The sequence below is a fragment of the Heterocephalus glaber genome, unplaced genomic scaffold, assembly GCF_053883595.1.
Source record: "Heterocephalus glaber isolate CG9 unplaced genomic scaffold, H.glaber_assembly_v1.0 deba00000621, whole genome shotgun sequence".
NCBI classification, from domain to species: domain Eukaryota; kingdom Metazoa; phylum Chordata; class Mammalia; order Rodentia; family Bathyergidae; genus Heterocephalus; species Heterocephalus glaber.
The window spans coordinates 18,694,516-18,722,175 of record NW_028258153.1 but is presented as its reverse complement, the minus strand read 5'-3'; the positions used below and the strand labels follow the sequence as shown (position 1 = coordinate 18,722,175).

Below are 27,660 nucleotides of genomic sequence, written 5' to 3'. Positions count from 1 at the left end.
AAAGTTATACAATGATTTTGTTGTTGTTCGTTTCTGCTGAAAAACTTCTCAAAACAGTTTGTATGATAACATGTATTACAAAGTTCCAAGAGGGACATGTACCCATCTGGCACTGTTACCCAAAGTTATTTGAAGATGGAACCTTTTTTTTAATTTTTTGAGACAGGATATCACTATGTAGTTCAGACTGGCCTCGAACTCACTGTGATCCCCCTGCCTCAACCTCCCAAGTGCTGGGATTACAGGCATGCACCAGCACGATCGGCTCCGAAAATGGAACCTATTATTACAGCATACAAGCACTACCTCCACAGAGCACACTGAGCAGGCTTCAACTAGTCCCACATCCCTTACACAAAGCAGATTCACAAAGTTGTGGCTAACGGGGAAAACAGTGTTGGGAATAACAGCACTAACCAAGAAGTAAAAAAAATAAAATAGTGAATGGTTTTTGTTGTTTGGGCTCTTTTTCTTTTTTAAGTAGGGAAAGGTGAGGTAGTTGGTTGGCTGTTTTTGTTTAGAAATCAAATTTCTTTGCTCATTTGCATGCTGGCTCAGCTGGTGCTGTCTGTGTGGGTCACAGTCCGACACAGCAGAGGGGACCTGCAACCCCAGCCAGCCTTCCCCAAGCCTTCCTTACAGCCACCAGGGCCACACACACCACACAGCCTGCACGCTGCAAGCCTGCTTCTTCCAGGAGGGAAAGAACTCACAACTAGACCAGAACAGCTCAAGCAGTTGTGATGAGCATTTAAAATAAGTACACAAATACAAACGTCCAGCATACAGGACAATTCCAGAGGGGAACAATTGCTGATGGGGCAGGACTTCTGGGGGAGGAAGGAAATGTTCTACACTAGACAGTGGTGATGCTGCCCAATCTTGCAAAGTAGGAAAAAGGACATTAAATGGGTGCCATATATAAGCTATGTTGCTCACATCTTCATTAAGCTGTTTTTAAAAAGCAAATGCATAAGAGGGCCAGGGATTTAGCTCAGTGGTGCCTCGCCTGCCTTACAAGCACAAGGTCCCGAGTTCAATCCCCAGGACCAAAAAAAAAAGGAAATGAGTAAGAAACAAAATTTCTTGGGAGATATATACTACTATATACATAACAAATATAACAAAGGGGCCAGGGATTTAGCTCAGTGGTTCCGTCACCTGCCTCACAAGCAGAAGGACCAGAGTTCGATCCCCGGTACCAAAAAAGCCCCAAATATAGCAAAGTTAAATTTGAAGGTAATTATAAAAATAGCTGGTTTAACATAGCCACTTTTTTTTTAGCCACTTCTAAGCCAAGGTTATTGGAATGAGGTTCAGAGTACAATGTATAAGTACACTTAAAAATGGCCTTTCTTAGGACTTCTGCTAAGCATAACACTACTCTACTGCAAAAGGGGGGAAGCCCCTAAGTAAGGATTTATAATACAAATCAATTAAGTTAGAAACCACAAATTATGATTCCTCTAGTTGATCCACAGCCAAGTAACTTTTGTTAACTAAAGTTTGTTTTCAGTAATGATAAGCTGGGTATGATGGCACATGACTGTAATCCTCACATTCAGGAGGGTGAGGCAGGAGGATCACAGTAAGTTCAAGGCCAACCTGAACTATATAGTGAAACCCTGTCTAAAAAATAAAAATGTAAAAATAAACAATAAATAAAACCATCTCAAATTCCTGAATGCTCAAAGAGTTAAGTGTGTTAATAATGGAAGCAGCTGGGTATGGTAGCAGACACATGTAATCCTAGTGCTCAGGAGGCTGAGGTAGTGGGATCACCTAGAGTTCGAGGCCAGTCTAGGCTACATAGTGAGTTCCAGGCCAGCCTGAACTACATAGGGAGAGACTGTCTCAAAAAAAAGAAAAAAAAGGAATAATGGAAGCTTATTTTCTTTCTTGCTTGCTTTTTTTTTTTTTGGTCCCAGGGATCAAACTCAGGACCTTGCGCTTTCGAAGCAGCCGGCAGTGGAAGCTTGTTTTCAAAAGACTACTAATCTTTTCTATACTATCTATGATACTATAACATTTATATACAGCCTTAATATATTATACTACACAAATTGAACCTGGATTTCTTGAGGTTTGACCACCTTCTGCTTCCACTTTTAACCTATTTTCAGACAACCCTACAAATAAAAATATTATTATCAATTGCATGCATACGGTCACAGCCTATTGTGAAAAAGTACATGTAACTCGGTACTTATTAAACATAGCTTCTCTTGACTTAGAAACTCAAATGTCTTTTTCTTGCTTATCATGTTCTAAAAAGAAGACAAAGGTGAAAACAGATGCTTCAGGAGATTAATATTTCAAAGAAATTCAGGACTCTCACTATCAGTCTTGCTGTTAACTATTATGATGATACCTGCTTAACTTAAATGAAAAGACTCCAAGCTTGGCAATGACAACTGCGATAACTTGAACTGATGGCAAAATTATAGGAGTGTATTTACAATGAGCGTGGAAGAATTAACCCAAGCTCAGAAATTCTTCATGTTAAAAAAGGGCCAAGTAAGAAACTGCTATTTTTCCATCTGTTAAAACCAACCCAACAGAGATGCTCAGCCTGATGCACAGGTCCCTTTCTCACCCGGGATTAAAGTTTTACTCTTGCCTCACTAAGCAACTGTTTCTAACTTTCAGGCAGTGTAATTTGAAGCCTACATGCTCATTCAAAATTCTAAGAGAGCATTCCCAAATCACCACAAGACATGCACACATCCTGGTGGGATCTCTACCAACACAAATTCTGTTTCACACTAAAAGTGAAAAAACTGCTCATCATGACATAAACACATGACTTTTTAAACCACTTTATACAGGTGACATTTGCTTATGTATAGGAACAGGGATGAAGGGAGGCTGTGCCTGTGTGTTAAGATAAAATTAAAAGGTTCACACTTTCCATGTAAAGACAATAAATATCTAAAACTTTTGGATCTCTCCAATCTCCCACAGTGACCAATATGGTTTCTAGAGAATTGAAAAAAGAGGCACAAAGAAGAGGTTATGTTAAACATAGTGTGAATTTTCCTAAGAATATGAAAGACACCAGTGTAAGTCACTTTCAAAAATAACTCACACTTTACTTTTTAAAATTTTGCAAAGCGTACATTGACAATTCTAGCAATAAATCCTACCTTAAAGAAAGTTTCTAATTTATGATAAACACAATCTAAACTTTTAACCAAAAGAGGGAAGAATATAAAACAATGCCAAATATTTAGTGTTTCCAAACGAATATCTTAAATTTTTTCAATTAAGTACATGGCCTTTAATGCCTTTCAATCATAGATTTTAAAACCTATTATCAATTATAACACTTAATTAGTTCCTGTAATTTCTCTTGCTAGGCAAATGATGAAACTAAGAAGTCAGGAACTATTTTTTAAGGCCACAAACCAAACAAATCAGTACTAATGCTTCAAGCAGCAATTTTTAAAGAAAACAAAAAATTTTTTAAATAATTATAGAAGTTTATGAAATCAATTAAAAAAGCACTCAAGCATACTTCTAAAATATCCCCCAAATGTACTTCTCCATTTCAAGAACTAGACATCATTCACCTTTAGAAGTATTTCAAAGTTTACTTTGATTATTCCCAGAACTCAACACTTTATTACCACAAAGAGAGAGATAGACACAGAGAGAGAACAAATCCGAAGGCTACAATAAGAGAGTGACTGCTCCCCACTAATGGCTCTTACCTGCGATCCTCCGATTTGGGGATGGGGTTGGTGCAGCGCTGGCTGTTATACTTGGCCACATATTCACATTGCTTGAAGGGGGCAGTCTTGTCCTCCAAAACGTGTCTGATGCAGAATGCGTAGCCGTTGAGTCGCCGCTGCTTGCACAGTTTGGGGCTATATGAGCACAAGGGCTTATTGTCAACCTCAGAGAAGTGTATATGTTTCCCTTCATACATCACGTGACTCTATTCCTTGCGAACATCAGCTAAACGTCTACCACAAAAAAAAAAGAAGAAAATCCAAATGATAAATCAGATTATAAGACAAAAAGCTGAGAATTTCACTGAGGGACTTGCGGCCCCACAGCCATACCTGAGTTTAAATCTTCTGCACCACAGCAATAATAAGAGAACCCGAAGGGTACGAGAGTTTGGATGCTGTTGAAATCAAGATGAACCAGACTGTCTACAAAAATATCAAAAGGCCTAGCTAACAAATAGATATAAGCAAGGCTAAGTCACCCAGGACATAAATTGTTATCACCTTTTTTTTTTTTTTTGTACCAGGGATCGAACTCGGGTACTTGGGCTTGCACAGCAGGCGGCGAAACCACTGAGCGAAATCTCTGGCCCCTGTTATCACCTTTTTTAATGTGATGGATTCTATGCTGCAATCTAACATCTCAATAATAAAGTCAAATAGGAAAATAAAAGGCATTATAAAGTATGTTACCTTTATGTCTACTTTAGAAAGTAATTAAGACATGGTTATAAAAATATTTGGCAATCTGAAAGAAATGTTTCGATGAAACACAATCAACATTGAGCTAAAACCACATTTACTCAGGTTGAATTTTGTGAACGTCTCAAAATAGCCAAGCTCTTCCACCAAATGAATATCACAGGTGCAGGTCTTTTTACTTCACTACTGGCAGGTTTTTTGTTTTTGTTTTTTTCTGAGAAGGGATCTCACTATGTAACTCAGCCTGGCTTTGAATTCACTATGCAGCTCAGGCTAGCCTCAAAATTGCAGCAATCCTCCTGCCTCAGATGGCAGAGTCCTGGGATTCAGGTGGGGGCACCATGCCTCACTTTCACCATTAGTGAACATTAGGTTTATCTTTAAAAATGAAATCCTTTTACTATGCTGATAAAATTAACCGTAGACCAGGTCTTGCTCAGAAATTCTGTATTTTTAATGGTATTATGATTTGTCAATGTCCCCCCAAAGCCTCAGTGTTCATAGGTAGGGCTTTAGGAGGTGATTAGATCATGGGGGCAAGATATTCACTAGTGGATCAGTCCACTAATGAGTTTACAGATAAATGTAATGCTGGGAGAAGCAGGGTCATGGCCTGGAAGGATCTATATCCCTCTCTCCTCGCTTGATCTCTATCTGCTTCCTGCTTGCTCTGCCATGGACTGCATCTCCTCTGCGATGCCCCTCTGCCGTGCCGCCCTGCCTTGGAGCCGGCTAACTATGGACTGAAACCTCTACAAACTGGGCCAACAAAAACCTCTCCTTTAATTTGTGGGTGTCAGGTATTATGTCTCAGCGATGAAGAAGGTAACTAAGATGTATGGTTATAAAAATATCTGACAATCTGAAATGTGTCTATGAAACACAAAACAGAGCAAATTCCTGCCGTTAAAAAACATGCTATTTTCTGCCACTATTCCCCATACCAATCCCATCAAACTCTAAACTTCTTGAGCCCACGGACTTGTCACCCAACCACATTTTCATTATTTCAGAGTCCTGCACCATGGGGAGCTCCTCATCTCTTGAAATAGGGTGAGGATTATGGCTTGAGTCTTTTGAGAGTGCACAAGAAAATGAAAAGAAATTACACAATACTCAGGCAACCCATTCAGGACCCCTCCTGTCTCTCAGGAGCAATTCCTATTCCCCAATAAATTTTCCTACTCTTAAGAAAGAAAGATAGGGCTGGGGATTTACCTCAGTGGTTCCGCTGCCTGCCTTGCAAGCACAAGGTCCTGAGTTCGATTCCCAGTAACCCCCCCCAACAAAAAAAAGAACGAACGAACAAACACAGTACTCATTGCCTTTGTACATACAAAAGGACCAAGGGCAGCACTCATACAATACCATAAAGTCCACAAACATGAAACTCAATCTGTTCTGCAAAGTCAGGCTCTTAGTGAGCTGACACAGTCTAACCCACCCTCCTAAGGTCACCAAGATGCCACAGGGAACAGCTTAGTAACAGTTACTGGAAGAAAGACAGTGAGTGCTTACCATGTTCAAGGTGCTGGGTTCCATTCCCACCAAAAAAAGACACACAGAAAGAGAAAGAAAAAAGAACTTCTTATACCACTGAGTGACCATACATAAATGCTTGAGTCAGAAGACATGGATTGTTCAAGTGCCAAATCTGTGCCACTTACTGTGTTACACTGAGCAAATCGTCAAGCTCACTAAATCTCAATTTTCTCATCTGTAAACAGCTATAACAGCAGCTATGTTATTACCAGGCTGTTCTAAGGACCAAATGATACAAGGCACACGACACACTTAAGGATCACACCCACCACATGGCAAGCACTGGATAAATAGAAGTTATTATTCGTAATTAATTCTATTATTCATAATTGTTAATTCTTATATTACTAGCTGGGCATGGTGGTGCATACCTGTAATCCCAGCACTCAGAGGATGCTGAGGCAGGAAGATTGCAGACAGTTCAGGCCAGCCTGGACTAAAACAAAACAAATGAAAAAACAAAACAAAACAACAACAACAACAAATATATATATATATATATAAAACTGCCGCCTGCCAATAATAGTGGAGAACCTGTATCCTTCTTGAGAAACACTTCACTCACTTTAGTAGAAAAAGAAAAAACCCAGACCAGGGATTTAGCTCAGCGCCACCACACCAGTTTGATCCTCGGTACCAAAACAAAAAACACCCTGAGATATTAGCTTCATTAATAAAAATATCACACATTACTGAGTAAGCCGAATAATCACACATCAATACAGTATAAAATAAAAATCAAAACTTTCCCTTTTCACTTGACTAGGCTGCAAGGGAGAAAAGTTAGACTAAGAAGTTAAATGTAGCTACTCCGAAGGTCTGGATATTCAGGACAGGAAATATGTCAAAGGACACCCACGTCATTTTTGAGGTTCACATTCTCTGTGCTACTACCATCCCACCAGCAAACCCTGCATCCTCCCACGACCTAGTTCCACAAAGGCTATACGCACTGCAGGGGGAAAAAAGCCCTGGATAAAAGCAAATTAAAAAATGAATTTACAGAATCAGTCTGTCTTTATGAAAAGGGAAGTCTATGTGTCGATAAGCGTGAGAGTATTTTAATCATAGAAGGCCAAGGGCCAGAATGAGGGGTAGGAGGGCTGTTTGTGTTTTCTTCTGATGTACTCAAGGTACTATACATAACCACATCTGTCAAGATGATGAGTTGCTATTTCTTATGTTATCTGGCCCCTAACTGAACTGGCTAGAAATGTGGGAACAATGCTGAGTAATAACGGCAGCATTATTACTCCTACAATGAAACAAGAATGGCTTCATTAGGAATAACACTGATTCCCCACCACCATCAGGGATCGAACTCAGGACCTTAAGCGTGCAAGGCAGGCACAGAGCCACTGAGCTAAACCACCCCCCCACCCCCCACACAGGAATAACATTGATTTTGGGCTGGGTGTGGAGGTGCCTGCCTATAATCCCAGCACTCAGGAAACCGGGACAGAAGGATCACTCCAAATTCCAGGCCAGCTTGAACTACAAAGTGAGACCCTGTCTCAAAACAAGGGGAAAAAAAAAAAAAAAAGACAATGGCTGACCTTTATCCTATAACCTAAAAACATAGTTCCTGTATGTTTCCTAGCAGAACATGTGCTTAGCACATGTGAAGGACTGGGTTCAATCCCAAACACCAAAAAGCGAAACATTTCTGTTTAAGAAGTTTTTCATTTTTTGTTTTGTTCTTTGCATGGTTGTTGCAGTGCTGGGGGTGCTAAGCAAGCAAGTCTACCACTGGGCTACCCTCCCCCGTTTTTTGTTTTAACTCAGAATTGAAAGCTAAATTTACCAAATTCTTCAACATCTGTGGTGCTTGGGATCAAATCCAAGGCCTCAGGCATTCTAGGCAAGAGCTTTAGAACTAAGCTCCTCCCCACCCTTTTTCTCTGCACTTGGGTCAGACTGTAAAAGCATTTCAGTGAAGTTCCTTGGGTGGCCTGGGTTGAAAATTGTGCAGCAGCTCAGGTTTTCAAACTTATTTGCATACAATTTAGCAAAATAACTTCTAAATATCTGTGATTCTTTCTCATAGTTTGTGTGCACACATGTATGTGATATGCTTTTTCCCTTTTTCACGATTGGATTTAACAGGCTTATCTGTTTATTATTTTTAACATCATCTACAAAAAAATTTCTCTTGAATTTACTAGTACCTTCATTTACCTGGTTTTTTAAATCTTTGCTAATACTATCCCTCCTACTTTTGCTTCATTTATTTTATTCTACTTCTTGGGTTGAATATTTTTATTTTCATTCTTTTCATGCTTAGTCTTTTTACATCTATAAATTTTCCTCTGGGTACTGTTTTAACTATACCTTATAGGTACTAATACATAGAAGTTTGACTATCAGTACTTTCTAGCTCATCTGGACTAGACTTTTTAATTTCTCCTTTAATAAGAGTCACTTCATTTTTTTTTTCAGATGGTAGAGGTTATAATGTTCTTTGTTGAAGTTCCAGAGACAAAAAAGAAACATAAGCTGCATTATATCTTCGGTTTTTAGACTTGACTAAGATTTTCGTTGGGGCCTAACAGATACTCCTTTTTTTTTTTTTTTGGTACCAAGGATCGAACTCAGGACCTTGCACTTGCTAGGCAGGCACTGTGCCGCTACATCCTGGCACCTAAGAGATATTCTTGTAACTATTTTTTTTTTTGGTACCAGGGATCAAACTCAGGTCCTTGCGCTTGCACAGCAGGCGGAGAAACCACTGAGCTAAATACCCGGCTAAGAGATATTCTTTAAAAAGAATACTGATATACTGATTAGGGGCCCGGGATTTAGCTCACTGGTTTCGCCCCCTGTTGTGCACCCCCTGTTGTGCAAGCACAAGGACCTGAGTTCGATCCAGGTACCAAAAAAAAAAAAAACTGATTGTTTCCAGGTCGTGTTGTTTCTTACATCATTTATGTTACTAACATCCCTATGTCATTATTTTCTCCGTTTGTTCTATTAAGGCCTGGAAGAGCTGAATCAAAATCCCCTACTATAACCCACTCATCTGTTTCTGCTGATATTTTATGTCTTGGAAACTGTACTGGTATGTTACTTCGTGTGAGATACCAGACTGTCAGCTCCTTATCTCAAGGCCAAGGGTGCAGGCTTGCATCTTGCATTGCCAGCTATCCCGTGAGGCAGGAGGATCTCAAGTGCAAGTCCAGCCCCGAAGACAACCACCCCCTAACCCCCTCAAAATAAAAACAAAAAGAGCTGCGACTATGATTATTCACCCCATGGTGTTCAACCCCCAGAAATGGGGGAAAAAAGAGCGAGAAAAGCCAAAAGAGGCAAAAGAAAAAGGCTCAGGCAGCAGGAGTAGAAGGGTTCACTCGCCAGCACCACCAAAAAGAAGTGCAACCCAAATGATGCTTTTTGTCTTAAATGCAGTCTGGCTCGACACAAATATCTGATCCACTGTTCTTTTGGTTTGAATTTGCTAATTACAACTTTGCCCATCCTTTTGCTCTCAGTTTTTCTAGGGCACTGCATTTTAGATCATAAATCAGAAAGCGATGGCTTACAAGACATCTGGCCACTGCCTGGGTTTTTTGTGTGTTTTTTTCTGTTTTGTTTCTCCGTACCGGGGATCCAACTCAGGACACTGTGCTTGCTGGGCAGGCGCAGTGCCACTGAGCAAAATCCCCAGCCCTACTGCCTGTTTTTGTAAATAAAGTTTTATTGGAATACAGCAGTGCTCATTCACTTAGATGCTGTCCCTGCCTACCTTCCTGAGGCCATAGCTAGGCTTCATAGCTATGACAGGCACTGGATAGCCACAAAGCAGAAAATAATTACTGTTTTTAAATTTTTTAATATATTTTTGCAGTGCTAGCAACAGAACTGAGTCTCACACATGCTAGGCAAGTACTCTACCACTGAGCTACACTCTCAGCCCTAAGTACTGGCTTTTTTACATAATCTCTTATTGGGTTAGACTTTTTGCTCCAATAAGGCAATTGTTTTATTTTTTGTTTTTGTTTTTTCTTTTTAGTTTTAGTTTTTGAGATTAGAGTATTGTATGTAGTCCAGACTGACCACAAAGTCTTGATCCTCCTGCCTCAGCTTCCCAGGTGCCGGAACACCAGTGTGCACTAGCACACCCAGCTAAAGATATCTTCTTTTGTTTGTTTGCAGCCCTGGAGATTGAAATATGGCCTTGCACATGGAGGCAAGTGCTCTACCACTGAGCTACCTCTCCATGCCAGTTATAATCTGAGACGGGGTCTCACCAAAATGCCCAGGCTGGCCTCAGTCTCTATCCTCCCATCTCAGCTTCCTGAGTCGCTGAGATTACAGGCATAAACCACCATACACAGCGCCTCTGGTCTTTCTTAAATTTTTATTTGTTCCCCTTTTAGATTGCTCAAATTTCTCAAGCTTGTCACCATTATTGATCCATTTCTTTGAAAGTAACTATCTTTTTTTTAAAAGTTTTTTGAGACAGTGACCCTGTATATAGGCCATGCTGGCCTTGAATACATTGTGTACCCAGGCTGGCCTCAAACTCGCAGCTATCCACCTGCTTCAGCCTCCTATATGTTAGGATTACAGACATGTGCCACCACACGTGGCTTTGAAAGTGACCATTTCCGATGAGCAACATTTTTCTCTTTTATTTGTACCTGTTTCCAACAACTTAGCACTTTCAGTTGTCTTACTATTTTTTTGAACTTTTTGTTTCATCTTCAAACTTCTGTTTCAGAAGGACTGTATCTCACTCCATCACCTACAACTGGGTAATCACACTTTTCACCTACTGTTTCAGAAAATGTTTCTTAGGAACGCTCTTCTTTGAGGTCTGACTCCAAGCTGGACTAGTTTACCTCACCAGCAGGTAACCCCTGGCATGGTTTTGGAGAGGTAATTGTTCAGGCTTTATCCCTCTTCAGTTCTCAAAAGGAGCAAGGTGTGGTTCAGCCCCTTCTCCCCCAGGCCAGGGAACTCAAGGCACACACCCAGCACTGCCACCCCAGGACAGGGCAGTTGGTTTTATCCTCAGGGTCACTTACTTCCTTTCTTCCCAGAAGGCTGTTCCTCTCACTTGCCTAACGCTGACTCTACAGAGGAAATCTTTCTTGGCACCCAATCTCACCCACGTTGCGGGGGTGGGGGGTGGGGGTAACGTAACCCAGGCTGGCCTGGAACTCACAGCGATCGTCCTGCCTCAATCCGAGCACCATCGTGCCTTGCCAAATTTTCACTGCACTTACTAGTACTTAATTCACATACTCCAATTATGAATTTTACAGAAGTTTCTATTCTGTTTCTAGTTATTTTTCTTAGTTGCTTTAGAGAGGAGTAAACAGATGTAAGTACTCTACCATCATTATTCAGAAAGAGCTTTTCAAATTCTATAGACTAAAATATAACAAAATCAAAATCACAAAACACTTAACATGTAATTTTTAAATAACAAACACATTGCTTTCATTATCATTATCATTATCTATTTTCGTTTTTGTTGTTTTTTCAAGACTGGGTCTTGCTATGCAGTTCAGGCTAGCCTCATAGCCCAGGCTGGCCTCCAACTCAAAGCTATCCTCCTGCCTCAGCCTCCCCAGTGCTGGGTTTACAGGCGTGCACCACCAAGCCCAGCTTATACAAGTATTTCTAATACCCACAGCCACATATCAAGAAAAAGTATAACGTAGAAGCTTTAGAATATGTTTGGATATGCCAGAATATTTGATGAAGTAACAGCAAATGCTTTATCAAACAGACGTTATGTAATTTGCCATTCAATATTCAGCAAGTAATGTTCCAAACCACCAACTCACTGAAAGCCTGCTTCTCACTCTAAGACTCCGCGAGCCTGTTCAACTGCCCTCTTTCCCTAGTCACCTTGGCTTCCTCCAAGCCATTCCACAAGGGGTTTGATTCCAGTGCCTTACACACAATTTCTCTCCAACTTCCATTTTCTTACATCTACTTGTGATTAATTTTCCCTCCCATTTCTTCTTTTATTTTTTTGAAGTTCTATTGAGTCCACTTTATGTAATTCTTTACATCTTTCATTTCAACAGCCAACTGTTCTCTAGTTTCAAATTCCTCTTTTAGAAGCTCAGTTTAGGGGCTGAGGATGTAGCACAGTGACAGAGTGCTTGCCTAGCACTCCCAAGGCCCTGGGCTCCATTCCTAGCACCACAAAAACTGTACATATTTTATTTATATATATATATATATATATATAATCAATTTAATCTTTGTCACAGACTCATTTTATTGGCTATAAAAATGACAGAAGAGAATGGACCACTGCTTCAAAATCACACATGAGTATTACTTTAATATCAAAATCATTTTGTCTATAAACTAGAGCAACTATTCATCTGAACTTTTCTATGTTAAAAAAAGTTTTTCCTATTTAGTTTGTTTAGTTCTAAGGATCAAGTCAAGGGCCTCTGCACTAAACCACACCCTCAGTCCTTTTTTATTTTTATTTATTTATTTATTTTTTTGAGACAAGGTCTTGCTAGGTTGCTAAGTTGCCCAAGCTGGGCTTGAACTTGATTCTCCTGCCTCAGCCTTCCAAGTGTTTTTCCTTTGTAAATAAAGAAAAAAAATTATAACAAAAGCACTAAGAAACTTTGCGGGGAGGGGACCTCCATTCTTTACCACTGGCCTTCCACAACTGTATTGTTGGTCGTTTTTTGTTACTTTTGTTTTGCAGGGCTGGGGTTTGATCCCTTGCACATGCCAATTAAGGGCTCTACTGCTGAGCTACAGCCCAGCACCCCACCAACTGGACTTCTTTACCCTTAACATCACCAAAAATGGAGTTGATTGACTTTGCTCCTTATCGTTCAATTTAAGATTTAAAGAAGAAAGGAAACATGCAATCTTAATCAAATGTCTTATAGGCTCTAAAATTTAAATATCAAATTTTCTAGGTTGGGCTTTTGCTCAGTGATAAGAGCACTTATGCATGAAACCCTAGGTTCAACACCCAGCATCTCAATCAAAAACAGAAGGGCAATGGGGCGTGGTGGTGCATGCCTATAATCCCAGCATTCAGGAGTCTGAGCCAGGAGAATTACTGTGGAGTTCAGGGCCAGCCTGGGCTACACAGTGAGTTCAAGGTCAACCTACAAAGTGAGTCCCTGCTCAAAGAAAGAAGGGTGAAGGGTGAAGGGTAAAGGGTAGCAAAGGGTAAATACTAGCACATTTTCTAATCCACGATAATACAAAACTAAAACTAAGCTTTACTCCTTTTTTTTGTTTTTGAGAGACAAGGGCTTCCTATGTAGCCCAGGCTGGTCTTGAACTCAGTGATCCTCCAGCCTCAGCTTCCTGAGCACTAGGATTACAGGCATTCAACACTAAGTCTGGTTTAAACTTTGCTTTTTAGCACATGATGAAAAATCACTTTAAAAAGGAAGAAGAAAATCTTAACCACATTACATTTATTAATAGCTCTAACAGCTATCTTCAGCTTGTGGAGACAACTTACTTAGAATTTAAAGGATTTCCTCTCCCTTAAAGGAGAGAATGCTGGTAATTAAGTACTTTAGAGTAACAAAAGATACACTCTTAATTACTACCAAAATGAAGAAGTAAATATTACTGTGTATAGACAATATTTAAGACTCATAGGAAGACTATTTCCACTGCAAATATGACCATATACTGGAACTCAAAAATAGGAAATATGGTTAGATATAGAATCCTTTGCTTAAAGAATCCTCCTTGAGGGGTGTAATGGCACACAGCTGTTAAGCCCAGCACTTAGGAGGCTGAGGCAGCAGGATCTCTGCAAGTGGGAAGCTCTACATAGCCAGACCCTGTCTCAAAAAATAACTTAAAATCCTCCTTGATACTGGATGCTGAGTTTAATTGTAAAATAAACAATTCACAGTTTCTTTCTTCTTGCAAATACAGAAGAAAAGATATTAGCAGTGAGGAGGAAAAAAAGGATAAGCTTTTAACAAAGGCTGCAAGTGGCCCTTTCAGTCCCCCAGTAACAACTGCAGAACAATCTGACAAGTTATGAACCCTGATCTCTGCGGGATGAGCACTGTGCCGCCCATGCAGAACCTGTGTGTCGTTACTGTTCCTTGGATTCTCCTGTTGCAGAAGCATGTTCATTTCACTGCCACCGCATTTTTCTCTAATTGCCATTGGTAATTTTATATTCTGCCACCTTTAAAGACCACAGTCCTAACAACATGCCTTACATTGTTTTTCAAATTAGCACGAACCTCAACTCTCAGAATGTAGTTTCCCAATATATTTAATGCAGATGAAAAGAGCATTTACTTATCCCAGAAGAGTGTCTACTGTTAAATCTCAATTAGAAGCTCATACTTTAAAGTTTTAAGAAGGTTTAAAATTTATATATTTTTTAAATTAAGTTTTAATTCAACTTGATAGAGCACAAAAATGTTAATTGTAGCTAACTAAGATAATTATACTGATTTTCTTTTTTGAGACAGGGTTTCGCCATGTACTTCAGGCTGGTCTTGAACTATGTAGCCCAGGGAGGCCTTGAACTCAAGGTGATCTTCCTGCCTCTGCCTCCTGAGTGCTAGGATTACAGGCATGTGCCACCATGACCAGTTCCTCTATACTGATTTTAAAAACCTAACATCAACATATCAATATGAAAAGTAGTAAAATCTGACCGAGGAATGACTAAAATCAACTGATGTGACAAAGAGAAAACAAATCAGTGAGAAAACTGCTCATTACCCTAAAATATAAACAATATTCATTAAAAAGTTCAAACTAGCTGGACATGGTGGCACATGCCTGTGATCTCAGCACTCGAGAGGCAGAAGCAGGAGGACTGCACAGAGCTCGAGGCCTATCTGGGCTACACTGCGACACTGTCTTAAAAATCCAAAAAAAAAGTTCAAACTAGAACATTTAAAAATAAAATAAATGCCTAGTAAATGTCTGTGTGACAAAGACCGTGCTCAAACAGCTCTGTACAAGTTTTCATCGCTCAAGAGAATTAAATTAGGTATTTCATGAACTGTGCTTAGCAAGGTAGCCAGTACATAGTAATCACTTAACGTTAACTACTTTAGAGCTGTAAGTAGTAACTTACTAGTATTATCACTTTAATCTAGAATCTGCAGGCCTCAAATGCCCTCTCCAGCTGCTAGTGGGCTTCTGAATGGCACTGTGTAATTCTCCATTAACTCAGGCCCTCCCACCTTCTTGAGCTGTAGTTACAGGCTCCACTGAGAATTCTTTCCCAAGAGCCATATGAAACAATCTACAACTAAATATACTAATCTATTTGTGATGAGAAATACTAGCAGAATGAGCCCAGTCTGATTGGGTCAGAACACAGATTAGCTCTAGTTAAAAGTTTTTTACAACAAATGCTTTCTGAATTCTTCCATCTCATGCTGCTCTGTGCAGAAACCCTATGTGGCTGGAGGAGACAGGAGAAAATTAAGTGGCAGCTATACCCTTCAAAGTTCTTTCCGTCTAAGAACCTGAAACTAATGTTTCTTTGTTGCTGAGCACCACACACTTTTCCCTCTTCTGCTTACTGGACCCTTCTACTGTGAGCCGCTGGCCACCTGTCTGTGCCTCTGTATGTATGTCTCTGCCTCTCTCTCTCGTCTACTTCACAGCTATTCAGTCGGTGCCTTCCTTCTCCAGCTCCCACACTCACCGGGCTCAGTTCACTCCATCTTATTTTATAAGGATGCAGGATGAGATGCCTACAGGGGCCACACATGTGGGCTTGGGGCAGACTTCTGCAAACTGTTCCTCTACACACTCCAATCCAAACCAGTTCCAGCAAGTCTTTCCAATTTTTTAAATAAAATTTTAAAAAGTAAACCTAGAGTTCTCCGATCCTCCAAATTTTCAAAAGACTTTTTTAAAAATCCAAGATCTCACATAAAATCTCCCAATATTTTATGACAGCAATTCATTAAAAATTCTAAACATACAAGATGGACAACACTGACCAAATTACTTTTATGTTTCCCTATGAAATAGCAGTGACGAAGTCATACACAGTCTTAAGTCAAATAAAACATTTCTCTAGCTTTTGCCATTTTCACTCCATGTGTGCCTCAAGATGAGAGGTTATTATCCAAGTTCAAGACAAATGTGCACAACTGTCAGCATACCACGTGTGCTTTCCCCAAGCACCGCTGCCTCTCAAACTTCCCTCCCAGAGCTTCAGGTGCCGTCTGTGAGGCTGGCCTGGTGCACACCTCACCAATGGCTCCATCAGCTTACCTTCCTCACCTCCGCCGCCTCTTCCTCTCCATCCCACAGCTCCCTGCCTCAAACTCTCTTGTTCTCTTCTCAGTAGCTGCCCCACCGAGCTGATTCCAGTTTTGCCATCTTTTAGTTGTTTTTCGACAACCTGAATCTTCAGAATTGTAAATAACTTATTTGGCCAAAGGCCTTCAGGATTTGCTTATGACTCTAGAAAACTGATCGAAATTCCTTAGCCCAACCAGAAATTCCTTCTGACCTGGCCAGGGTGACCTTTCCTCTCACCACCCATTCCCCCTACTCCTCCAACTCCAGAGCTGCAAAAAACCACAATTTGCAACACAGAATCCTCTTTTGTCCCGAGGCACTTATTCAGACTCAGGTCCCACCTCCGGGAATACCTGACCCCTCCCATCCACTGAGCCAGAAAACTCCCTGGGACTGGCTCGGCTTTAGGGGATGCCCTCAGGCTGGAGAAGAAAAATAGGTTTCCTTCCTCCAGGCTAACCTGCCCTCATCCTTCAAGGTTGTAATGCACGCTGACTCTTCTCCAGGAGACTAAGAACTGTACAGGGGCAGAGAATATACTTTTAATTGTAAGGGGAAAAAAAGCTAATCAGTTCAATGAAAGAACAAAGCAGCCTTCAACTACTCCCAGCCTCTCAGGCTACTGCTCTAAGGGGCTCCACCTACTCCCGCCTCCAAAGCTGGGCGGGTGACTTACAAATCTTAAAGGAAAAGGTTAGGAGTAAAACAAATTCGCCTCCTCCTCCCTGCTAACTCTGACTTCAAAAGCACAGACCAAGCTAACTTCTAGCTACTGAAATTTTCTGTGAATATAGTGTGCAATTTTTTACTGGCACAAAAATATTTATTTGCACCATGAAGATAATTATAATATTCTGCCTATACTCATACTACTTATTAGTATTATTAATATATACTGAGTCAGAAATGCATTAAACACTCACATTGGGAATATTAAAACGATCTTTAAAGGGACCATTCTCCAAGCCTGATGTGCAATTCCTCATTTAATTTTCACAGCAACCATGTGAAGTGGGCCCTCTCACAGATCAAGAAACTGAGGCTCGATGAGAGGAAGTGATTTAATTGCCTGGTGTTACATAGCTAGGATTCAAGGCCAATGGAACTTCAGAGCTCAAGCTTTTAATAAATATAAAACTATACAACTAAATCAGGTTTGGTGGTGCATCCCCAAAATCCCAGCACTTGGGAGGCTGAGGCAGGAGGATTACCGCAAGTTCAAGGCCAGTCTGAATTATAGGGTGAGATTCTGTCTTAAAAAAAAAAAAAACTACACAACTATTATTACTAGAAAAGCCACATTTATGTTTATGGATCCACACAAGAACGAAGAAAGCACACTAAAATGTTAAGAGGTGACAAGCTGGGAACATAGCTCACTGGCAGTGGTTCCCTAGCGTGGACAAGGCCCTAGGTCTGATCCCCAGCACCAGGGGAAAGGAAGATCACAGTGCTTATCCCCTTAGTAGGTCTATTCTCCAAGTATTAGAACATAAGCAAACAAACATTAGAAATAGTATCTAGATGGTGCTACTAAAAAAGCAAGGTGGGCTAGGGGAATTTACCACAGGTGAAGCTCATGACCATATCACCTACTCCTCACATCAAAGAATTTTCATTTTAGAGATATGGGGATGTTGCTCAGTCGCACTACGCCTGCCTGACAAGCACAAGGTCCTGAGTTGGATCCCCAGTACAGGGTGGGGCGGGGGGATTTCTTTTCACTTCCAGATAGAGAAACCCAAACTTCAGTGACCTGCCCACTGGAAGAGTCAGGAACAGAAATCAAAGCCCAGTCTAAATTATGTCTGACCGCAGGGTGCCAGGATACAAATATAATTTCACCAAAAACCGGTCTTAGAAACAAATCACACCCTGTGAAGAAATACGAATCCAGTAGCTTGTCACTCTAAGTGCAAGAAGGGAAAAGAGGGAGGCCCTAAAGTTTTCATCGGATGTTCTCCCCCATTGTCTCCAAATAGCCAGGAGCACTAAAAGCAGCTTTTACAGTCAGGGCCTCTAGGACACACTCACACCTGACACAGTGGAAGAAGACTACAGGGTCTCCAGTTTAGCCACACACAGTTCTATTAGCATAAGTTAAATGGACTCCCACCAGACCCCAATGAATGCAGTGAAAGTTCAGGGCGTTTCTGCTTTGGGGGTGATCTGCACCCTGCAAGGCAGAGTCAGCTGTTCATCTCTGACTCACCTGTTACCAGGTATGGGAGAGAGAGTTACCTGTCCGAGAATTTTGCTTTCTACCTATAATAAATGGTCTTTCATAACCTGTATTCTAAATCTGGACAGTAAGAGCTGCTGACCCTGAAGGAACATCTCGTAACTGAGTAGATCAGCATCTTTTTGAAATGACATTTATTTTAATATTTTTGAGAGCTCATAAAGAAAAAAAAATTTTTGAGATAATCTCTCACTGTAATTCAGGCTGGCCTTGAACTCACTATGGAGCCCAGGCTGACCTCAAGCTCATAGCAATTCTCCTGCCTCAGCCTCCGGAGTGCTGGGATTAGAGGCCCACACCACCATCCAGAAATTTTTAGATCAATCTAAACTAAAATTTTCATCTCTTAAAAATAGCGGCAACATGATTTCCTGAGAAAAAGTTTAGATGGGGTATACAAATTTCTTTATAAAATATTTCAGAGTAAAGAAAACTTGATTATTTCAAACTTGTAAATTTTTTTTTAAATCTACTTTTCAAACGTTTAACAGCGAAAAAGTATATTCCCTAAGCAATTTAAAGCTAATTCAATATTTGCCCGAAAGCCTTTATTAGTTTCAAATAGAATGTTAATTTTTAAAAACATCAAACCTGCTATTCCTTTAGGAACAAAGCAACCCATGAGATGATTAGATTAGGGAATTAATATGTTTGGGTGAGGAATACAAAAATCTTGGTATTTGTAGGTACACAGCTTCCAGAGTTTATAAGAAATTGACAATGTAACCTTAGAAATATCAAATTATGAGGCAACAATAATTTCTTTCTAACCTTAAAATGCTCTGGGAAAATGACCTCATGGAACTATTTTTTTCTCCCACCTAACATGCTCTAAAAATAAGGACAAACTATAATAAAGATTTTTGATACACCTTTCCAAGTCAATAAGAATTTCAATTAATCAATAAAGTTAAAACAACCATGAAATGTACAATCTTCAATATCAGGACATCATTAAGCAAATGTTAAATAGCTGGCGATCCCTCACTGCAGAGTAACAAGCGTTTTACTTTGGACGAAAGTAAAGATAGGCGCACTCTGGAATCGCAGGAGTCCCAGAGGCCACAGAAGGTCGGGTTATCTTTTGCTTTTCCCTGGGAGTTGAGTGGTCAGAATGTGGAACACCTCTGCCAGCAATTTCCAACCCGGGCTCGACCTGAGCGCGCACACACACACCCACCCACCCACCCCACCGCCCCAGCTCGACCTGAGAGCGCGCGCGCGCGCACACACACACACACACACACACACACACACACACACACACACACACACCACACACACCACACACACCCCCACCCCACCCACCGCCCCAGCTCACTAAAAGGGGAGTTGAAAAACAAACGAGAGGGAAAACAACCTCTCTGACGGTGTTCACATTGCAGGCTGGGGGGTGGCGGGTCCATTAACATCTCAACTTCAACCCTAAAGAGCAGCCAGAGGAGGTTAAGTGCAGCCACATGAAACACCCTATCCCTGAAGAGCAGGAAATCTAGATTTGGGGATTCGAATTTACTACTTAAAAAAAAAAAAAGAAAAAAGAAAAGAAAAACCTCTTGACACCAAAATAGAACTAAAATCGAATCCGTTTAAACAGAAAAAAAAAAATTAAAAACATGAAAACCAAAGTGCAGCTGGGTTTAGAAGTCAAGAGGGCCCTTTCAGACCCTTGTGAGTTAAGGCATTAACAAGCTTGAATTTCCATAAAATCTCCCTTCTATTCCCAGGGTGCGATGGAAGACTACCATGTAAATCTAGTTACTATCGGGATAAATAGATACTGATCCCTAAACAGCACGTACACCTCGCTGCAGGAGCCGCCCTGCCCACCTCCCCCTCCTCCACCGAAGGCTCGGGGCGTCCTGACAGCCGGGTCCCCGCGGACGGTGACCAGAGAGGGGAGACTCCCATCAGGGGCCGCTCCACAAGTCCTGCCCTGTCCCCCACAAGCCCCTCGAGGTTCCACCGCGTCCTCTCCTCGGGACCTGTCTAGGAAGGGGCCTGGGGACCCGGAGGAGTCTGGGGTGAGGACCGGGCGGGTGGGAAACCTGAAAAGGACCTACGGGTCTGCGGGGCGAGGGCCCAACACGCGCCGGGCCGGGACTGTCCGGCGGAAACACCACCTAAGTCCGCCGCCTCCCTCCTCGGCCCCGAAGCCCCGTCACTAACTAACAACGCTCAGAAAAATCCCTTGAAAACTTTTCCAACCCGGAAGAGAAGGCCCGTTCCCCATCCCGGGCTCCTGGGCCGCCGGCCGGAGTTCGCAGCCCCGAAAAGGCGCGCGGGGCGCGGCGGCGCGGCGAGGTGCAGGGGCGGAGTACCTTGGCGGACAGGAACTGGCTCGGAGTTTCAGAGGAGCCCAGCGCGCTCCCCACGCCCTCGGGGGTCCCGAGCGCGGGGACCAGGACGCCCCGTACACGGGGCCGCCCCCAATTCGGGCCTAAAACGAAACTTTCCGGGCCGCGGTGCACCTGACTCCTCGCCACCCCTCCACCCCACCCCACGCCCGCCGGGCCGCCGCCCCGCCCAGGCCCGGCCGCCCGGAGCGTCCAGGAGGGGACAAATAAACCCAACTGTTACCGGAATCTGGGGGGCAGCGGCCAGACCCCCGGGGCGCCGGCGGTGGGCACCCATTCCCCGCTCCAGGCCTGACGCCCCTGTCCCGGCAGCCCGGGCCTGCAGCGCCGAGGGAAAGCCTAAGGCCGGCGCAGGGATCGGCCCCGCAGCGCCGCCGTCCCGCTCGGAAGACCTCGGAGCTGGGGGGCGCGGGCAGGCCCGGGCCGGGACAGGGCGCGGCCGCTGGGGGCCGCCGGCGCGAGGCCTAGCCGGCGCCCCCTCCGCCGCGCACCCCGCCCCGGCCCGAACAGGCCGCGCCGCCCACCCCGCTAGGGCCCCGACCGGACCCCCGCCTTCCCGCTCGCCGTCGCCCCCGGCCTCCGCCCCCCCCCCCAGTCCCCCGGCCGCCGTCCCCACTCACCCTTTCATTCTCCGCCCGCGGCCTGGCGTGAGCCGACAATCCCCGGCCTCACGTAAGCGCGCTCGCCACCCGCCCTGCCCGCGCGGCCCAGCCCGCCACCCTACGGGAGCCCGGGGATGTGGGCCGGGCCTGGGGACGCCTCTGCTTACCTTTCAGCCGCTTTTTTTTTTTTTTTTTTTTTTTTTTTTTTTTTTTCTTCCTCCTTCCCCCCTTTTCCCTCGGCTGGTCTGACAGATCAGAGTGAGAGGCGCTGGCACTGGAATAGGAAGCTCGGCTGCCGCTGCTACTGCTCCCTCTTGGGCTTCGGCGAGAGCCTTTGCTTGTCAAGCAAGAGGGGTGAGGATCATATTTTTTTTATTTTGGAAAGTAAAAAGTGCTCCCAGGGCCGGTGATTATTAAGGGGAAATCCCTGAATATACTCTCAAGCCAAGAAGGCAGGGCTGCCGGGCTGCACGAGAAGAAGCAGCAACCTCCTACAGCACCACTACAGGCACTGCGAGGACATAACACCAGAGAGCAGCTCCTCTGCCCTCCGAAACGACAACTTTCCTACCATCTTGGAGTAGCAGAGGGGGGCCGGGGGGAAAAGTGCACTCTCTCCTGACAAAGTACAAATTTCTCCTCATCTCTGAAAAAAAGTCCACACCGGCCGTCGACACCCGTGCCTAAGGGGACCAGCAGCAAAGAATCTGGGGATGCATGAGCCACGTTTTCATTTGCTCCAGGGGGAAAAATGTTTCTGCATCTTCTGATGGAAAGAAATCTTTGCAGGACACAGGTTTTCCGGTGATTATTATTTTCTGTTTTAATTTTTTCCGTGTTAGTGACCTTGGTGTTTTGTTGTTGTTGTTGTTGTTGTTGTTTAGGCTAATCATGACTTTTCTCCGTGACAGGTATAAGTTCTGGGTCTGGTTGGTCAGTTTGTAAATTTGAACTGCAAAAGACTTCACAGTCAATGTGTTTGTCCGTTTATCTATATTATTGTGTGTGTGGATATTTTCATATATTAGATATAAAAATCGGTGTTACATATAGTCCTCCAAATTGAGATTGCTGCAAGACAATTTATAAAGAGATGTCTTTTGTCTCCATCTCTCCAAGTAATGTAAATAAATCCTATTGACTGTCCAAAAAAGGCATAATACAGCTGTTTATTTTCCACAGTGCAAATAAAACCAGAGATCAACCCCCAGTGTATAGCTGACCACTTAGCTGGAAATAATCCTAATTCTGTTATGGGCTGCTGGTGAAGAAAGGTTACTGTGAACCTGGAAATAGATTTAAAGACTGCCTTAGGTTTTCTTTAAGTAAAATTGTTTTTAAGAATGATATCTAGACATTTCTGGTTTTTTCTTATCTAAGTTCTTTAAAATTTAGCTATTTGATGCTTACACGTGTCGCTGCCTGCATCCAATGTCCCTGAATTAAGAAATGTGTTTATTTTTGTTAGAGTTGAAACATTGCTTCAGAACTCCCAGGCATGTGCGGCCAGCCTGTACTGCCTTCTCATATGGCAGTGGATGTCATGAATTTACTTTTTTTTTTTTCATGGTTGCACTTTATTACTAGTTTATACTCTTTTTTTTTATTAATTTACTTTTTTGATGTGAGCACAGCGTAGTAGATGAATGTTAACACTCAGTAGATAAAAGTTAACACTGAGGTAGCACAGAGGTGAGCAAGGGATCCCACGCCCTTGCATCAGTTGTTTTTGACACATACTGGCTAACCTAGAGGCAGTGAATTTCTAATATTAGTGCCTTGCATCAATAGACCATTTCTTTCATTTGAAATCTATTACAAAACGTTTAGAAACAACTAGTAGCTCCACTTAATAGGGTTTGTTTTTGAGCCTCCAAATTTAGAAATTGCCAAAACTTTCAGGTGAGTTCAGGTAATGCACATATCAGATATTTACTTCTTTCTACACGCTTTATCTAAATTTGCATACTTGAATATTCTGAATTTTCATGGGTTTTGCCTCCCTTTTTAATGGAAAAAACTACCGTAAAGTGAAATTAGCATATTCCTATTGTTTTGGAAGTCTCAGTTCTCAAGACATGTTATATTTACAATTTTTTTAAAACATTTGGATTTAAATACATTAGTCATAACCAAGTCACTACTTCCTTAGACTTCTAGTGGACTTGAAAAGTATGTTTGCTGTGGACTTACTTTGCCTTTTATGTGACATAACTTTATACATGTTTTCAGTGATTCAAGAAATGAAGATGTATTTGTTTGCATTAAGCTATTCACTTTTTTTTTTGCTTTTTGGGGGGGGCGGGGATCGAACTTGGGTCTTTGCACTTGCGCAGCAGGCGGCGAAACCACTGAGCTAAATCCCCAACCCTGCTATTCACTTTTTTGTTTGTTTTGATTTTTTTGGTTTTTTGAGGCAGGGTCGCCCTTTGTAATTCTGGCTGGCTCTGAACTCACTATGTAGCCCAGGCTGGCTTCAAACTCGCAGCGATCCTCAGCCTCTCCTCAGACTCTCGAATGTTGGGATAACACGCGTGCGCCACCGCACCCGGCTAAGCTATTCACTTTTTTATGCAGTCCCTCTCATCACCACAGAATCGGAGTTTGTATGATATCTATTCGGGTAAGGCTATTCTGTATAATCATAGGATTTCAGTGCTTTCTCCTTATAAGTCTTGACTTGTACATGACTATAATCCATGTTAATCCATCACCCTAGCTAACAAGCCAAAATTTAGGGGATTACATCTCAACCAAAAAGAAATCTCACTAAATTTGCACACCCCTCCCCCACCCCATGGAATTTTTCTACTCAAAATTTGGCTGAAGTTATGGGATACCTAATGTATCTTGGTAACTTATTAGACACTTTTTTAAATTTATGTGTTCTCATTTTATTTCACCAAAAACTATAAAAATTGTGTACTATTTTCCTTTTTCTTTTCTGTATATAGTTAGGAAGTTATCTTTCCTGTCAGAGAGGATGAGCCTTCTTGGCCTCAAAGCTTTCCAACAAGATTCTAAATTCTCCTGCTTGGTAGTTTCCAAGGTAAGCAAGGTGTCAACCACAACACCAACTTCTGTGTCTAGAAGTGCCGGGTTCCTGCCAGATGCCTTTTGCCAAAACAAATTTTAGTACCCACCATGGGAGTCCTCTTCATTCAAAGTGACAACTAGTGGCTTAGTCCACTTATGTGAAGGCCAGAAGTAGTTGATTTTAATACTGGAAAAATGTTTCAAATGCAAAAAAGGTAAATAATGGTGCTTGTCAATTGAAATATAATGTGATTAAGAGATAGTTTTTTCCTGACCCTGAAAATAAGCAGTAGATAGTATAAAGCACTAGCCTATTTATTCTATTATGCCTTTGTTACAAAAGTAGCTCTCTGGTCCTTAGTTGTAATAGGAAACTCTTGCCTTCATATTTTTATTCTAGAATCTTTAATCAAATCTCCCTCTTGGTGTTAATGGTTTTAGTTTTGTAAAAAGCGACCACCATCCCCAGTACCAAAAAAAAAAAAAGCGACCACCTGCTCTTGGGATGTAGCTCAGTGGTAGAGTGCTTACCTAGCACGAGTTCAGTCCTGAATACTAGAGCAAAGATACCACTGTAAGAAATGACCACCTGTATTCTTTGCTACCCAGGATCAAGAACTCAGGACCTTGTGCTTGCCAAGCAGGTGCGACACCACTGAACTAAATCCCCAGCCAGACCACCTATATTCTTAAAAGGTTTCATTTACACATGAAGATGTACACATGAATAATAGAACTTGGTCAGGTGCTGTGGCACAGGCCTGTAATCCCAGCACTCTAGAAGAGCAAAGCAAGATCACAAGTTGGAGCCCAGCCTGGGCAACTTAGTGACTTAGGGAGACCCTGCCTCAAGACAAAAAAAGGAATGGCTGAGGGCATAGCTCAGTGTGAGGGTCCTGGGTTCAGTCCCCAGTAGCACAAGGAAGAAAGAGTCTAAGCAGTAAAGCCATGCCTTGGCACATGTTTGCTGACAGAGTCACCAAATGTTGAAAAAATATAAACCCGTTGGCAGCAGACGTAGTTGTACAAACTGGGTGGTTTTCCTGGAGCACGGGTAGGGATTTGAACCTTTCCTAATCACACAGATGCTTTTTCTAACACTTGGAAAGGCAGACTACAAAGTCATTCCCACAGCCCCTGGCCAGGGTGGACTCCCAAGGAGTGGAGTGTGCTGGAGCTGCCAGCTATTAAGGATACTGAGGCATGAGGACCACTTGAGCCCAGCAGTCTGAGGCTGTAGTGTGCTGTGCTGAAACTGATCAGGTATCCACAGTAAGATCAGCATCAATATGTTGGCCTCCTGGACACGGAGCTTCAGTAGGGTGGGCAGCTTGCTCAGGACTGGGGTCTCACCTGTGGAGCCACTGTGCTTCAGCCTGGGTAACACAGCAAGACCCCAAAGCGAGAAGGCAGAAGTGGAGTGAACACAGCCTTTCAAAACTGCTACCGAAGGCCTGGTGGCACATGCCTGTAATCCCAGCACTCAGGAGACTGAGCAGGAGGATCGCTGTCACAAGTTCAAGGCCAGCCTAGACTACATAGTGACACCCTGTCTTCAAAAACAACAATAACAACAACAAAAACCCACTCTACTACATTTCTTTTTCTCACATTAAGCAATTCTGTTTTGGGAACATTTGCTGGCAATGTTTCTACCTAAAACAAAGATTTTGCTTTTATTGTGGTTATTATGCCCTGAAAGAAACTTCCACGATAAGCATTTTATTTGGCAGACATTTACATCATAACTTTAGTAAGAAATTTGTGTAGAAAAGATTCACCTGTAGTCCTAGTGTACATGAGCATTGAGCAGGTGATCTCTTGAATCCTAACCCCTTTCCCAGAGTGCTTAGACCTGGGCACTGTTGTGTGATTACACACCAAAACCAAGAAAATGGGTGGCTTTGAGAGGTCAGTGTGTGTGTGTGTGTGTGTGTGTGTGTGTGTGTGTGTGTGTGTCAGGGACAAAACACGTCCCTGGTGCCATTGCACATGACATTGTAGCCAGGCTGTAGGCATGTGGAGCCATTCTGTGGACTACTGATGTTAGAAAAATGGAAATAATCCTCTAACAGAAGTCAGGTTTTAAGTAATGTTTTGTAAAAAGAAACACCTTAAAGTATTACAAATTGGATTCGTGTGGAATTGCATATCATAAGCTTTTCTCTAATAATGAAAACAAATCCTGTCCCCAAAGTGGGGTTGGCTAAAATATTGTAGTAAGGCGAGAAATCCACAGAGACCTCAGGATAATTCACAGAGGTTAGCATGAGGGTGACAGTGTTCATTTCTGCTGCGTTCTGGGTGAGGCAAGCTTTTGTAAACCAGCTGGGGACATAACCACTATTTCCATGGGAAAATGAATTCCAGGTTCCAAACAACTAATTTACATGCATGTCTGGAACACAGCCCGCTAATAAGTCTGCACTTCCTGTGCCGTATCATCTTTGCTGTGTTGTGTTGATACTATACACAGCCAGAATTCAGGGCTAAGAGGAGAGTAAGGGGGGAATCCTCTTGTTCATGTCAAATAACAAGTAACTTAAAATCTCCCAAGCAGCATGGTTTACATTCAGGTAGGGGAATTTATCAAAGATAGAAAATGGTAAGGCCAGGTTGTGTAGCACAGAGGAGAGAAGACCTCAGTCAAGAATGAAAATTGTACTATTTACCTTTACTCTCTAAACACTGGAGTTTGTGGACTTTTTTGTTTGTTTTTTGTTTGTGTGTGTGTGATAGTGGGACTTGAACTCAGAGCCTTCACACTGAGCTACTTGTTATTATTTAGTTTTGAGAAAGGATATCTCTGAGTTGCCCATGTTCGGATCAAACTTTCGGTCCTCCTGCCTCAGCCTCCCAGAGTGCTGGGATTGCAGGAGTATGCCACCATGCCCAGGTTGTGTTGTATGTGTCTGGGTACCAAGTGATCTCATTATAGGTATTTGCATTTTGGTATTCTTAAAACCAGAAAGAGAAAAAACAAAAGCAGACAGGATTGCACTGAAAACTACTCACCCTCACCCTCCTCTTAGGCTGATGATAATTGCCCGCACAGGAAGCCATGACTGGTCTTGTTTTGATGCCTCTTGTCTTGTTTGTTCTGTGTTCTTGGTGTGGCCAGTTAAACCCCACTCTGCTTTGGTGCCTGGATCAAAATCTAGCCTTTTGTGGTTGGATCCAGAGTTCCCTGG

At 42.4% G+C, this 27,660-nt stretch overlaps 1 protein-coding gene across 19 annotated transcripts in view; it reads right to left on the bottom strand.

The window, feature by feature from the left end:
- Positions 1–21,692, bottom strand: part of Ino80d (INO80 complex subunit D) — an 87,706-nt gene extending 66,014 nt beyond the window's left edge. For 2 of the 19 annotated variants that reach the window (XM_004851160.4, XM_087206251.1), the window contains exons 1-2: positions 6,350–19,648; positions 3,714–3,968 (exon numbers count right to left, since the gene is read on the bottom strand). In XM_004851160.4, the coding sequence (XP_004851217.2) occupies positions 3,714–3,931 (218 nt within the window). In that variant the 5' untranslated portion in view covers positions 3,932–3,968; positions 6,350–19,648. The other 17 variants (XM_087206247.1, XM_087206246.1, XM_087206245.1 and 14 more) reach the window with 17 other exon arrangements.
- Between the last annotated feature and the right edge of the window lie 5,968 nt (positions 21,693–27,660).